The sequence below is a fragment of the Rhinopithecus roxellana genome, chromosome 15 (assembly GCF_007565055.1).
Source record: "Rhinopithecus roxellana isolate Shanxi Qingling chromosome 15, ASM756505v1, whole genome shotgun sequence".
In the NCBI taxonomy this organism is placed as follows: Eukaryota; Metazoa; Chordata; class Mammalia; order Primates; family Cercopithecidae; genus Rhinopithecus; species Rhinopithecus roxellana.
Genome location: NC_044563.1, coordinates 112026680 through 112040427, shown reverse-complemented (window position 1 = coordinate 112040427; position 13748 = coordinate 112026680). Strand labels below are relative to the sequence as shown.

The 13748-nt window shown below is 44.8% G+C and overlaps 1 protein-coding gene across 3 annotated transcripts in view; it reads right to left on the bottom strand.

Annotated features, from left to right (window-relative positions):
* Positions 1-341: 341 nt before the first annotated feature.
* Positions 342-13748, bottom strand: part of WT1 (WT1 transcription factor) — a 47738-nt gene continuing 34331 nt past the window's right edge. For 2 of the 3 annotated variants that reach the window (XM_030918917.1, XM_030918919.1), the window contains 5 exons: positions 12195-12291; positions 8828-8978; positions 5250-5339; positions 4564-4656; positions 342-1749 (listed from right to left, as the gene is read on the bottom strand). In XM_030918917.1, the coding sequence (XP_030774777.1) occupies positions 1628-1749; positions 4564-4656; positions 5250-5339; positions 8828-8978; positions 12195-12291 (553 nt within the window). In that variant the 3' untranslated portion in view covers positions 342-1627. The remainder of the gene's footprint in view (positions 1750-4563; positions 4657-5249; positions 5340-8827; positions 8979-12194; positions 12292-13748) is intronic. The other variant, XM_030918918.1, reaches the window with a different exon arrangement.

Genomic DNA, 13748 nt, shown 5'->3' with positions numbered 1-13748 from the left:
ATTAACATCTCTCTATTTTCTTTTGCTGATCTGGAGTAAGAAGTGATGCAATGATAATCTGCCTAAAATATACCTTAAAACATAATCCCCACATCATCCACAGACCCCATCCAACCACAGCACGAGCACGATCACTCTGTAATGCAAGGTGAAGGCATTCTCTGCCGCTTCTAGGACATGTAAGTCCCTCCTGAAGTTTGACAGAGATAAATAAATTGTGGTCAGGACCTGGATAGGCTCACTAGTAGCCATCGACGTCGGTGGCGTCTTCTCTTACCTGTTTAAAAGAGGCTCAGTGGCCTTGAGATTTGAACACAATACAGCTGATGGAATCTTGCCACTTTCCTTTTGAATAGACTTTAATTGAGAGCGAAGTGAAAAATGCAGGTTACAATTTTAAGTGTTATCATCAATATCTTGTAAGATCAACACCCAGTGATGCATCTAGTACTTATACAGTCCTAACTTTAGTTGTCAAAGAGCAAATCATTATCAGACATATATTTACACAGTAATTTCAAGCAACAGTAAATAATAAATTCCCTCCCTTAAAAAACAAAACACAACACAACACACACACACGCACACGCACACACAACCACTTTTAAACAATGGATTTCCTCACCCAGGAAGTCTCATTTTTTTCACATATACTTGTAGACCCAAAGTTACTTAAGTTACTTAAAAACAGTCTTATCAGTGGAGATTCTGGACCAGCCCCTATTTTCTTTTAAAGTCACTTTCATTTTTACAACTTGAAGCCACATAACCAGCATGGTTTGTATACACCAAGGACACCCCCAATGATGAAAATGAATTCCCCTTCATTTGTGCGAGGAGATATGTACATCTATGAAGACACATATGATTACTACTCAAAAGAGTCAAAAACATACACAAAAAAATCTCAGATCTTCATAGTCTCTTAAGAGCAGTGTGCCAATGTTCACATTGAAATAACTGAATGGTAAAATTCTTTTAGATTTCTATACAGAGATACTGGTTAGTTCTGATTCTTTCTTCAGCTGCTTGAAATGCATGAGCTTTAAGAGTTGCCTGGCAGAACTACATCCTGCTTTCCAGGTTAGCAGCCTGGCTGACCTCGGGAATGTTAGACAAGACTCACCCCCGATGCCTTGCTCTCTGATTTATTTCTTGCTGATGCTGTTAGTAAATGGAAACCATGACAAAGTTTACATTAGCAGACACATACACATGCCCTGGCCTATAAATATTCCATGATAGAAAATGGTACAATAATTCCATCCCCAGCAAAAACGAGCATAAAAAAAGAAGGGAAGGGTCAGGGGGACATGATCAGCCATGACTCTTCTTACAGTAGAAAATCCAGACCAAATGGCAATGGGCTTTTAACTAACCGGACATTGTTAGTCGCTTCTCCAGGGCCTGTGAGTCAACTAAAAGCAGGCAGAGCAGAGACCAACTCTTCCAGGCACACCTGGTGGTTTCCAGAGGCACCGGTATCTTGTCTTGGAAGTTGGATGAAGAAGATCAACTGAAGTTTCCTTCTTAGAGAAGTGAGGGAGGAGGAGTGGAGAGTCAGACTTGAAAGCAGTTCACACACCGTGCTGCCTGGGACACTGAAGGGTCCCCGAGGGAGACCCCCTCAAAGCGCCAGCTGGAGTTTGGTCATGTTTCTCTGATGCATGTTGTGATGGCGGACTAATTCATCTGACCGGGCAAACTTTTTCTGACAACTTGGCCACCGACAACTGAAGGGCTTTTCACCTGTTGACACAATTGCCAGTCAGAGACACTTGCAATGAAGAGACGGGCGCAAGTTCAACTATCAAGGCCTAAGTCAAGTCATTACAAGGCACCCACTCTGAATTCCCCATCATTCCGTCCCTGAGCTAACCAACTGAGCTCATTTCCCAGACAGCCTTGAAACAGCAGCACCTCTGGGGGCTTTAAGGATCGAAATATTGTAAAAAGTTATATTCTTAGGCCAGAAAACTTGGAAAGTGGGAGATAAAGAATGAGTCAAATTGGGAGAAATGTCTGAGCAATTCATAATTAAGGGGAAGAACGTTTGTTTCAGTCTCTGCTGACAGAATGTTTTGCGGACTGTGTAAATTTCTCTCCCTTGCTGAGTAAGTTGGGAACTGAGCAGAACTGGGCTGCAGAAGCCTCCAGGTCATCACCCTGGGTATTACTGAGTGATCACTGTCCAGGGATCTGAGCTGTGACTGAAGCTTTTAACACTTCTATCTGTGTAGATACCCTGGATGGGCTGGATACTTTAAAATAAATCACTGATACCAGTTTGCATGTTATGTGTTGTTGTTTTTTTTTTCTCTTAAAATGTCACTGAGAGCATAATCCTGTTATATGGAAGACTCTAGTTGGGGCGTGGTTCTTAGATTTTTAATAAGCTTGCCAAAAGATCGAGGCTTCTCCACCCAAGGAGCCCTCAGACATTCTTTCCAAGCCTCATTCTCATTAGGGAGAATAACTATCATTTATTTGATGCTTAACATATGCCAAGCCTTGTGCTGGGCTTCACACACACACACACACACACACACACACAGACACACACACACACACCCTCATGTATTCCTTACAACAGCCTGTAGGGGAAGCGTTATTATCCCCACTCTACAGATGAGGTAGGACATCTATTGAAGGCAGATCCAGGCAGAACTCAAAACTCCAGGTCTGTTGAATTCCAGAGCCCGTGCGCTTTCCTGTATCACACCTCCCAGGCCTAGCCATGATGGAAAAGCAGCTGCGGCTCCATCCTAAGGAAGAATGTGCAGAAGCCAAACCCTGTACCACTTGATGGATCTTCTCAGATACTGCTGGTCCCACTTGGCCTTCTCTGAGTACTGATTTGGACAAGCACTGAGAAATGTCCCAGGAGGGCTGGTGTCCCAGGGTCAGACTGGAGGCCAATGAAATGCAGTATTAAACAGTCTGCTGGTGAAACAGGTCATGTCACACTTACTTGGTAAGTGTGACAGCAGTGTACAAGGGACTATAACACTTTACCACCAAATTATGAGCTCAGGACTAAGTCAAAGAAGCATCAAAGGCACCTGAAGAAGGGAAGCAAGATCCCATCCCACCAACCATGGGCCACAGGTACCTTGGCTCTGTTTTTAAATGCAGCCAGTTTGGGCGGAGAATCTGGGGCTGCCCAGGGGTTTATGATGTCATGTTTTCCTTCACTCGCTGTTCCTCTGCTCTTCCTGGCCTGGCTCCCACTCTCCAACCCCACCTCCAGCCGTGCCATCAAGGGCTGGCTCCTAATGGACAAATCCCAACTCTGTCTCTCATCATTTTCATTCCTCTCAGTCTCTCAGTGGTGTTCAGCTTTGCTGACTTTGACTCTCTGCTTGACTCTCCATGCTCCCTGGACTGCAGAGTAAATGCCTGTTCCTTCTCCAATAAAGAAGCAAGTGGGACAAGGTGGGCTGGAAGCAGACAGAACTGGATTTGCTACTTACTAACTTTGTGACTTTAGATAAGCCATTGAATTACTATTGCCTCAGTCCCCTCATCTGTAAGATGGGAATAAAACATGCCTACCTTACTTTTTTGTTTTGTTTTGTTTTGTTTTGAGACAGGGTCTTGCTCTGTCACTTGGGATGAAGTATAGTGGTGGGATCACAGCTCACTGCAGCCTCAGCCTCCCAAGCAAGCTCTAGTGATCTTCCTACCTCAGCCTCCCCCAAATAGCTGGGACTACAGGTACACACCACCATGCCCAGCTAGTTTTTGTATTTTTTGTAGAGACAGGGTTTTGCCATGTTGCCCAGGCTGGTCCTGAACTTCTGGGCTCAAGTGATCCACCCACCCCAACCTCCCAAAGAGCTGGGATTAGAGGCATGAGCCACCACATCCAGTCCTATCTTACTCTACTTACAAGCATGTTGTGAAGATAGATTTAGATAAGCTAAGCATTAACCTTCTTCCAAAGGTAGAAAATATGCAACAAAGGTGGTGCTATTTTTATTATGAATCACACCAGCCTTGCAGAAAGCAAAAACCTTCAGCAGCCAGTAAATAAATGTCTTATTCTCTTCTCTGTACTAGTACAAAAGAAATAATATCCACACACTGATACTGGTCCCACAGAAACCAAGACCGCTCTGGGGGCATTAACTTTCAGCAGAGCAAGGACTCAGTTCTCTGAAAACAGTGCCATGAAACATGTGCTCTCAGAAGAATAAATGTTTGGCTTGCTAGAATTTCTGCTGCTTTTCTGTAAAGTTGATTATCATATCAAACAGAGTGACAAAATGTGTGACACGACAAACTGGAAACAGTAGGGACCTGGCTTATCTCTTCATTTTCATTCTGCACACTCCAGCCATTCTTTTCCCATCTTTCTCCTTCTCTGTATTTCCACCCTCCCCTTCTTTAAAAAATGTTATTATTTATTATTTAAAGATAGCCATGCACTATTCCTTCTCTCAGCTGAGGCTAAACCTTAGAACTTTTACACTAGTCTTTTCCAATCCCTCTCATCACAATTTCATTCCACAATAGTTAAAAAAAATAATGAAAAATAAATGTGAAGAAAAGTTTACGCACTTGTTTTACCTGTATGAGTCCTGGTGTGGGTCTTCAGGTGGTCGGACCGGGAGAACTTTCGCTGACAAGTTTTACACTGGAATGGTTTCACACCTAAATGGACAGAGAAGGTCTAGCCTCGGCCCTAACAATGTGGGGCACAGTGAGGCCCACAAGGCTGACTTCCGACAGCTGGAGGAGCCCAGCATTTCCAGCCATGCCTGCAGTGTCTGCATCTGCCTCACCCTCAGATTTCCCCAGTCCCCCAGGCCCAACAAGAATCCCTGATTCTGCACAGTAATCTTCAAGGACCTGCTTCTAGCTTGGGAACAATCATTCCTTCACCACAAAGGTCCAGCTTCTCACCAGCTGGAAGATCTCAGCTGTGTCGGAGACAGGAAAAGTGAATCACACGCTACAAATCGGATTCCACTCTCTGTCACCCTCATTCTTTGCCGATGCTCGGTGTATCATCAGCCCAATGCTAGTGGGATCTCGCTGTTCTGTGGTTTGCAGGGGAAATGTGGGGTGTTTTCTTTCTTTTTCTTTAAGAGGAGGAACATCTCCAGAGATTATGGGGGAAAAAATACTGGAAAAACTAAACACATGGTTGACTCTCTCATTCATATTCAACAACAAAGAGAATCATGAAATCAACCCTAGCCCAAGGGAACACGCTGGCAACAATGAGAAGTGAACCTACAAACCTGTGTGTCTCCTTTGGTGTCTTTTGAGCTGGTCTGAACGAGAAAACCTTCGCTCACAGTCCTTGAAGTCACACTGGTATGGTTTCTCACCTTGGGGAAGACACATATTCTATTTGAAAATGACACTGGAAAAGGGGATCTCATTAAAGGCAACCTCTCCTACTAGGACTGAACAGATCCCAAAATGCCTAAAGCACTTTGTTAGAGCTTTTTAGGGTTGGATGATCCCCAACCTGCAAGTTAGAAATGAATGGGAGCTCAGGGGCCAGAGGATTCCACCCTGAAGCTCACATCTAGCTCTGCCATTGAAAAAAAAAAAAAAACCCTGGGTGAGGTGTGGTTTCTTTATTGTAAAATGGGTCCAATAATCCAACAACTTCAAAGGATTTATGACCTTTGCATAAAAGGCTCAGCCCAGGGCCTAGCACAGAAGGAGTGCTCAAAAAATATTAGCAAATAAAAAACAAAATATTTAACTCCCAGGCAGAATCTGAGGCAGAATTCTGGGATGCATGTGCCTTGAGGTCAACCTCAGGAAATAAGAGTTTTATGTTTTATGGCCTGAAGATCTGGTGTTCTGTGCTACGACTCCTTGTTCTTGAGTCAAGCAAATATGACTCCATGGTTGTGAGACCCTCGAGATACACCAAAAGCATTGAGGAAGTTTTTGGTGTGCTTTATCCAAGAGAAGCCAGTAGTGGGATTACGCAACCTCCTGACTCAGAATGGAGAAGCCTCACCCCTGTCCTCACTTGAGAAAGTTCAGCCAAATACTGGGACCTGAGCCCCAAGAGAAGTGAGCAACCCCAAGGCTTCCCACCTTCCTAGGAGAATCCTGAGTCACAGGCATCTGGGATGGAAACAAGCCATTCTGGAATCAGTCAGGTCCTGTTACCTTTCCAACCTCAAAGCCTCTGCTATTTCCCTCATGAATCTCTATTCCCCACTATGCCAGAGCTCACATCCTGAAGTCTTCCTTGCACTCTGCTCACACTAAATGTCCCCCATCCCTACCTCCACATCGAAAAGTCCCCTGTATGTCTCCTTCTTCTGCAATGCCTGCTTGGAAACTGCATGGGTCAATTTCCCTTCCTTCCCTCATTACGACATTTATTTCAGGGTATCTAATGTGGTGAGCTATGTCTGGGTCTACAATTCTACAATTCTTCCATGGGCTGGAAAATCCTGAGGACTGGAGCCTTTTTATTTTTATTTTTTTTCAGAGACAGAGTCTCTCTCTGTTGCCCAGACTGAAGTGCAATGGTGTGAGCCTAGCTCACATGCAGCCTTGAAATCCTGGGCACAAACCATCCTCCCACCTCAGCCTGCTGAGTAGCTGGGACTACAGGCATACACCAGCACACTTGGCTAAATTTTTTAAAATATTTTTTGTAGAGACGGGGTCTCACTATATTGACCAGGCTGGTCTTGACCCCCTTAAGCAATCTTCCCGCCTATGCCTCCCAACATACTGGGATTACAGGTGTGAGCCACTGCGCCTGGCCCCTTTTTTTGTATTTGTATCCAGCTTGGTGCCTTATGCTTCACCTCTGCATGCTGGAGAAGACAATACCCCATTGAGTCTGATTTCCTTCCCCTGCCTTTGAGCTTCTGCTCATCTATCACTTTCTCTGCCCAACCTACCAGCCTTCACTGGTTAACCCAACCCCTTCTTCCTCCAAGAAACTTTCTCAGATGACCCTAGTTCAAACTGATACCCTCCAAACTCCTTGGTGCCTCCTGTCTCTGATTTAGTACATGATCATGTACTCTCTTAGTCACTTTTCATTTGTTTATATCCTCGCTCCCAAACAAACCACCAACTCTTTGAGAAGGGGGATTATAATCTGCAGTTAAAAAGCAGGAGCCTGAGTCCTCTTTCTGCTATATCCTACCCTCTTAATAAACGTTTTGTGAGTAAGGATTAAATGAAATATACATGTAGAGAGCCTGACACCCCAAAGGTACTTAATATAATAGTCTGTACTGTTGTTATAAATAAATAAGAAGTTATTGCTCTCTTTCAAGGGGGGGCTGTAGGATTGTTAAATACCAACCTGCCCCCGTCTTCTGCAAGGAAGAGTTTCTTAAAGGCTCCAGTGGGTCTGGGGTTCTGGCTATCTTGTTCACTGCCTTCCCTTCACACAGTTGTCTAATCCTCACTGCATTCTTAGTGCTTCTCTCCCATTAAAAGTTTCTACAACCATATTACCTTCATTTATTCCCTTGCATTTTTCAGGCAGGATTTTACTTTTTCATTTTCCTTATAACCTTGACAGTCACTTTTCAAATGATCCCATTTGGGGAAATGTATAAAAATATAACATGCCACTGGTCCCCTCCTCTTTAGCCTCAAAGTCTGTGGCCCACTAAGTGCAAACTCGGGTTGATACCAGAATTGCATCCTCTGGAAACAGTGAATTAGCAACATCCAGTGGTCTAAAGAAATCTGAATGCAGCTCACTTTTTTCTCCAGCTTCCCAAGAGCAAAATCAGCAGTAATATTACAGTTTAACAGTCATCTTATAATTATGCTGTTCTTTGATTGTAGGAAAAGGTAGCAGTAGCTCCTCTGTAGGAAAACCTGGGTTTCACCACACTCCCACACTCCCACCTAGTGCCCACAAGGCCCAGAGCAAACGTTCTGTGACACGGCAGTCCACATTCAAGGTGGCCAACACCAGACAATGCCAGTTCTCTGTTTCCCAGAAGCAGCCTCCTTGACCTGGAGGAAAATCCAGTTTCATTGGAGTATCTTCAAAAATCAAAAATCGTCATCTCTCTCTCTCTCTCTCTTTTTTTGGCAGATTCTTGCTCTGTTGCCTAGGCTGGAGTACAGTGATGAGATCTTGGCTCACTGCAACCTCTTCCTCCTAGGTTCAAGCAATTCTCCTGCCTCGGCCTCCCGAGTAGCTGGGATCACAGGTGCGTGCCACCACACCCAGCTCATTTTTGTATTTTTAGTAAAGACAGGGTTTCACTTTGTTGGCCAGGCTGGTCTCCAACTCCTGACCTTGGGTGATCCACCCACCTCAGCCTCCCGAAGTGCTGGGATTACAGGTGTGAACCCCTGACCTTTTTTTTTTTTTTTTTTTTTGAAGTGATCACACAAAAAAAAACAATCAATTTTCCCCTTCCTGTCTGGTTGATTATTACTGACCTAAGCAGGTAAGTTTTTCTTTGGACCATCTCTTCCAAAATTTCACAACGATCTTGCCCATTGACCTTCTAAAACCATCTGATGACTATATTCCCAGGCTAGCTCCTCTCTCTTTAGAAATGCTAATAGTATTCTAACACCAACACGATTCCCACACAGGTCTCTTTAATTCTGTAGCACTTTCTCTCTACCATTCTGCTCTGCCCTTCTGGAAGACAGTTTGCTGACTTCTGTAATAAAGGATGGATAATCAGAATGCAAAATGGCCTCACAGCCTCTTTACATCACCTGGATCAGACCTTTCAAAGCAGTGCTTACTTTCCATCCTGGGAATGACTTGGGTCCTTAGCAGCATGACAGCCTGGAAAAGGAGTTCTTGAACCATGTTTGCCCAAGGCTGGACAGTGGGCACACTTACCAGTGTGCTTCCTGCTGTGCATCTGTAAGTGGGACAGCTTAAAATATCTCTTATTGCAGCCTGGGTAAGCACACATGAAGGGGCGTTTCTCACTGGTCTCAGATGCTGACCGCACAAGAGTCGGGGCTACTCCAGGCACACGCCGCACATCCTGCAGGCAGACAGTAAGAGGCAAGGAGGCTTTAAGCCATATGAGAACATTCACGTAGGTCTTGAGGGAGAGTGAGCACTGGAATATATTCAAAGAAGGGGTGGCAGGTGCAGACCTAAAACCACTCCCATTCACACTCCAGATCGCCATGGCAGACATCACTAATGGATGCTAGATCAGGACATTCTACAATGCAGTGCTCTAAGGTCATCACTACTGAGCAACCAGAAGTGGCTCTTCAGATGAAACCTACATGACATGGCTGTCCCAGAGCCTCTGCAAAAGAAATGCTGGTGCCTCGAAGAGCTCCCAATCCATTCTATCTCTCAGTTTCTTCTCTTGAGGTGGTGATGTTTCCAAGTCCAAAGTCCCAAAGCCTAACTACTCCCTCCCGCTTGGAGACATGACCACATGACCTAGAGCCAATCTGCAATGGGTGGGGGCATCCTTATTTGAAAAAAGTGGGATAATGAATGAGCCCCAAACTGACCAGATCGTCCAAGTATAGGTAAATGACAAGGAAGAAGGAGCCCCTGGATGTGGTGGTCCCATCTGTGAAAGGAAGCAAAACCCACCAGAAGGCCACGGTGAAGCCAGCACAACCTTTAATAGTGACACCAGAAAGTACTGGAATCCGTCTGCCTTCTGTGCACTGCACACATCCTTTGCAGGGCATCTGTCCCTCCTCTTTATCTTGTGGAAGTGCAGTGTGTGTGTTGTCAGTCTTCCAAGAATAAGAACTGGAGGAAAACAGAGAGGCAAGCTCCCCTTCCTCTTCTTGGGGTCAGGGAGTCATAAATGGGAGCTGAGCAAGTGCCTGAGTGGGCACTAAATTCTCCTCATTCCTTTACAGATGTGCAAATCAACCCCATAGAGGGTGAGATGCTGTCACTAGAGTGCATCCATGTTTTGGTTTTGTTTGTTCTTAAGACAGGATCTTATTCTGTTGCCCAGGCTAGAGTGCAGGAGTTGCCTAGGCACGATCGGGGCTCACTGCGGCCTCGACCTCACCAGCTCAAGTAATCCTCCCACTTCAGCCACCTGAACAGCTGGGATAACAGGTGAGAGTCATCATGCCCAGCTAATTTTTTTTTTTTGGTAGAGATAGGATGTCCCTGTGTTACTCAGGCTGGTCTCGAACTCTCGAGCTCAAGGGATCCTTCCACTTTGGCCTCCTAGAGTGCTGGGATTACAGGCGTGAGCTACCATGCCTGGCCTAAAGTGCATTCATGTTTTGTGCTAAGACCTGGAACCACTTCTGAGTATAACCAACTCCTTGCCCTGTGCATTTTCCACTCTACCCCATGCTTGTGTTCTAGTCCCTATTTAACATTGCCCTGCACTGAAAGGTCACTTTCTTTTTTTGGAAGAAAAATGCTGTAGTGACATAAAATGCAGCATTGATGTTAATAGGCTGTAGTGTCTCAGGGATAATGGTGGCATAAAATTAAATGGTGAGCCGGTTGTTGGATGGGAATATTCAACACCTGTCCAGTCTGGAGTTATTTAGAGGCCATGACAAGGGAGCCTGACAAACTGGACTTGATGGGAAAGAAAGCAAAGGAAGCATTTTCCATTTCCCTTAATTCATCCGAGAAGCAGTGCACATGGGAACAGTTGTTAATCTCAGTAAGGGCCCTGGTGAAGGATTCTGATGGTATTTGTCAGGGGAGAGGCTTGATGTCTCCCCAAACCGTCGTCAGATTTCCGTATTTCTGTAACTCTTGCCTTTATTCCTCTCCATTGAAAGGCTTGGGAGTAGGGAGCACACTGTTCTCTCTTTGTGACACTTCTGGAAACATTAATCAGAACATCTCAGAGCTACTTGCCCCACATATCATGTGGGGTCTGGCCTGGATACAACTTATTTCTAGAGTACTGACCATTCTGGTGAAAGTATCACTGCTGTTACTCATGTTGCAGCCATGGATTGATGTTTATAAGCCATAAATGAAACCCTTAGTAACTGTGTGTGCTTCTGACCACCCAAAATAGGGACTCTGCAAGGAAGGTAGGCTGAAGGTCTATGGAGGTGGCAGACCAAAATGTCTATTGAATTCTCTGAAACTTTTACCTTTATACTTTACTTTCCTCATGCTCCTTGGAGACCTCTCCCTCCCCCAAAACTGTTCACCATCCCCTGCCTCCCTAAGAAGCAGTATCAGGAGGTAGGTATAAACAGGGGATCTGAAGTCAGGCAAGACCTGTGTTATTAGTCTCGGCTCTACCATTTACTAGCTATGTGATTCTGGTCAAGTTATTCATCACCTCTGGGCTTCAGTTTCCTCACCCATGGAATAGAAAGAATAACAGTACCTACCTCATCAGGGTGTACTGCAGATGAAATGAAGGGGGAAAGGCCACATATAGACATGGAGAAACCTTACACTGCATATTGCTAAGAGAAAGAAGTCAGCCTGAAAAGGCTACATCTAGTATGATTCCAAATATATGACATTCTGAAGAAACACCAGTGAATGTTGGGAGAAGAAGAGGGAGGGAAGAATAGGTGGAGTGTAGGGAACTTTAAGGGTAGTGAAACTATTCTGTATGATACTAGAATAATAAGTACATGGCATTATGCATTTTTCAAAACCCATAGAACTGTACAATAAAAAAGTGAACCCTAATGCAAACTATGAGCTAACAATAACTTATCAGTATTGGCTCATCAATTATAACAAATGTACCACATCAGTACAAAATGGTACTAATAGGGTAAAGTCCATTTTTTTAAAGTCTATGTAAAAAACTTAGCACAATGCCTAGTATATAGAAAATGTCCAGCCATAGGCGGTACAGTTAGTATGATTATCATCAACACTTGCCAAGATGTGTCTATCTGTGGGCACTTTACGATGTAGACCAAATCTTAGAAGTCAAAGGTCCAGGCGGTTAATTCAAACCCAATTAGCTCAAAAGCAAAAGCCACACAGCCTGCCCTGGAGAAGTCAAATGGAGCAGTAAAGGCAGAAAGGAGAGGATTCTGTAGGACGCATCTTGGGCTGTGTCAGGCAGCAGGGCAGCCTCTCTGGGAGAGGACACAGCCGCGTTATCAGACCCAGGGGATGAGCAGGGGTCCCTGATGTTAAAGGAGCCTGCAATGAAGAAGAGGCTTGCCAGGGCCAAAGAGTCCATCAGTAAGGAACTAAAGAGCCGGTAAGCAGGAAGAGGCAGTGCAGCTCCCTTCCCGCTAGGGCCTCTCTGCGTGCTCACCTGAATGCCTCTGAAGACACCGTGTGTATGTATTCTGTACTGGGCGCCGCAGAGGATGGGCGTTGTGTGGTTATCGCTCTCGTACCCTGTGCCGTGGCTGCAAACACAAAGAAGGGGAAAAAGGCTCAGGGTGGCTCACAGTCGCCATTTGGAAATGCTTATCTGCAGTCAGGAGGGAATGATTGTTTTTACAGTTCACAGAACAAAAATAGTTATATTTTGACCCCCTCCATGGGGCCACTTTAGATGCAGGGTTCTGCGGAAGGCGAAGCCGCTGGATCCTGGGGCCGCCACCTCGCAGTCCCTCTCTCATCCTCCGATTCTCGCAGGCGTGCACCGTTCAGGTCTAGGTCTCGCTCAGACAAGCCGAGGAAAGCCGCAGTGGCGGGGTTTCATCCTCGGCAAGTTGTTTACCATCTAGACAGCAGGGCTGACAGCTGCAAGAATCTCAGGAATGAGCAGAATGCCTCAAGCTTCACGTTAAGTGCACTTAATTTTTGTCGGCACCTCATGACTCAGTTTTTACCAGATAACACCAAAAAAGTGATGACGCAAGAAGAAATGTCGTGTCCTCAGAAGTGGGGATTACACATCTGTGGACGCATTCTGTTTAAACGACAGGTCACTTTTCCAGATCAACTTAACTCTTGGTAGCCTGCCTGTGCTGTAGGTGGGCACTGGAGAATCTTCCTCCAGCATTCGACTGACTAGTCCCCTAACTGGTGCTCAGGTCACCTTCAACTACATAGGAAGAGCTGAAAAATGTGCAATGCTGGAAAGGACAACTTGGAAGGGATGGATGTTCTGCTCTAAAATTATTCTCTCCTTCAGATACAATGCTGCTATCTGCTCTACAGTTATTTTACTTCCAGATGAGATGAGGCGGACTGAGGTTTTTCAACCACACCAGCAGCACATTAGAATCACATCTAGAAGCACTGAGCAGAGCTCTTATGAAATAGTTCTGTGAAATGATGCAGCTGCTTTGCAAAATATCTGGCAGTTCCTCAAAAGGTTAGACATAAAGTTAATGTATGACCCAGAAATCCCACTCTTAGGGATATTCCCAAGAGAAATGAAAACAGATGTCCACACAAAAACTTGTATACATGGTGCATTAGCAACATTACTCCTAAGAACCAAAAAGTAGAATCAACCCAAACGTCCATCAACTGATGAATGGATAAACCAAAGAGAGTATCTGCATATGATGGAGTATTATTCAGCAGTGAAAAAGAACAAAGTACCAATACATGCTACAATATGGATGAACCTTTAAAACATCATGTTAAGTAAAAGAAGCCACTCACAAAAGACCACATGTAGTATGACTGCATTTCTATAAAATGTCCAGAATAAGCAAAGCTATAGGGACAGAAACTAGATGAGTGGTTGGGCGCCTTGAACTGGGGGAGTTGGGAAGACATAGAAAATGACTGCTGAAAATGTCCTAAAATCGTGGTAATGGTCATACAACTGTGAATATACTAAAAACCATTGCATTGTACACTCTAAATGGGCGAATCACACGGTCTGTGAAATCCATAAATCTGC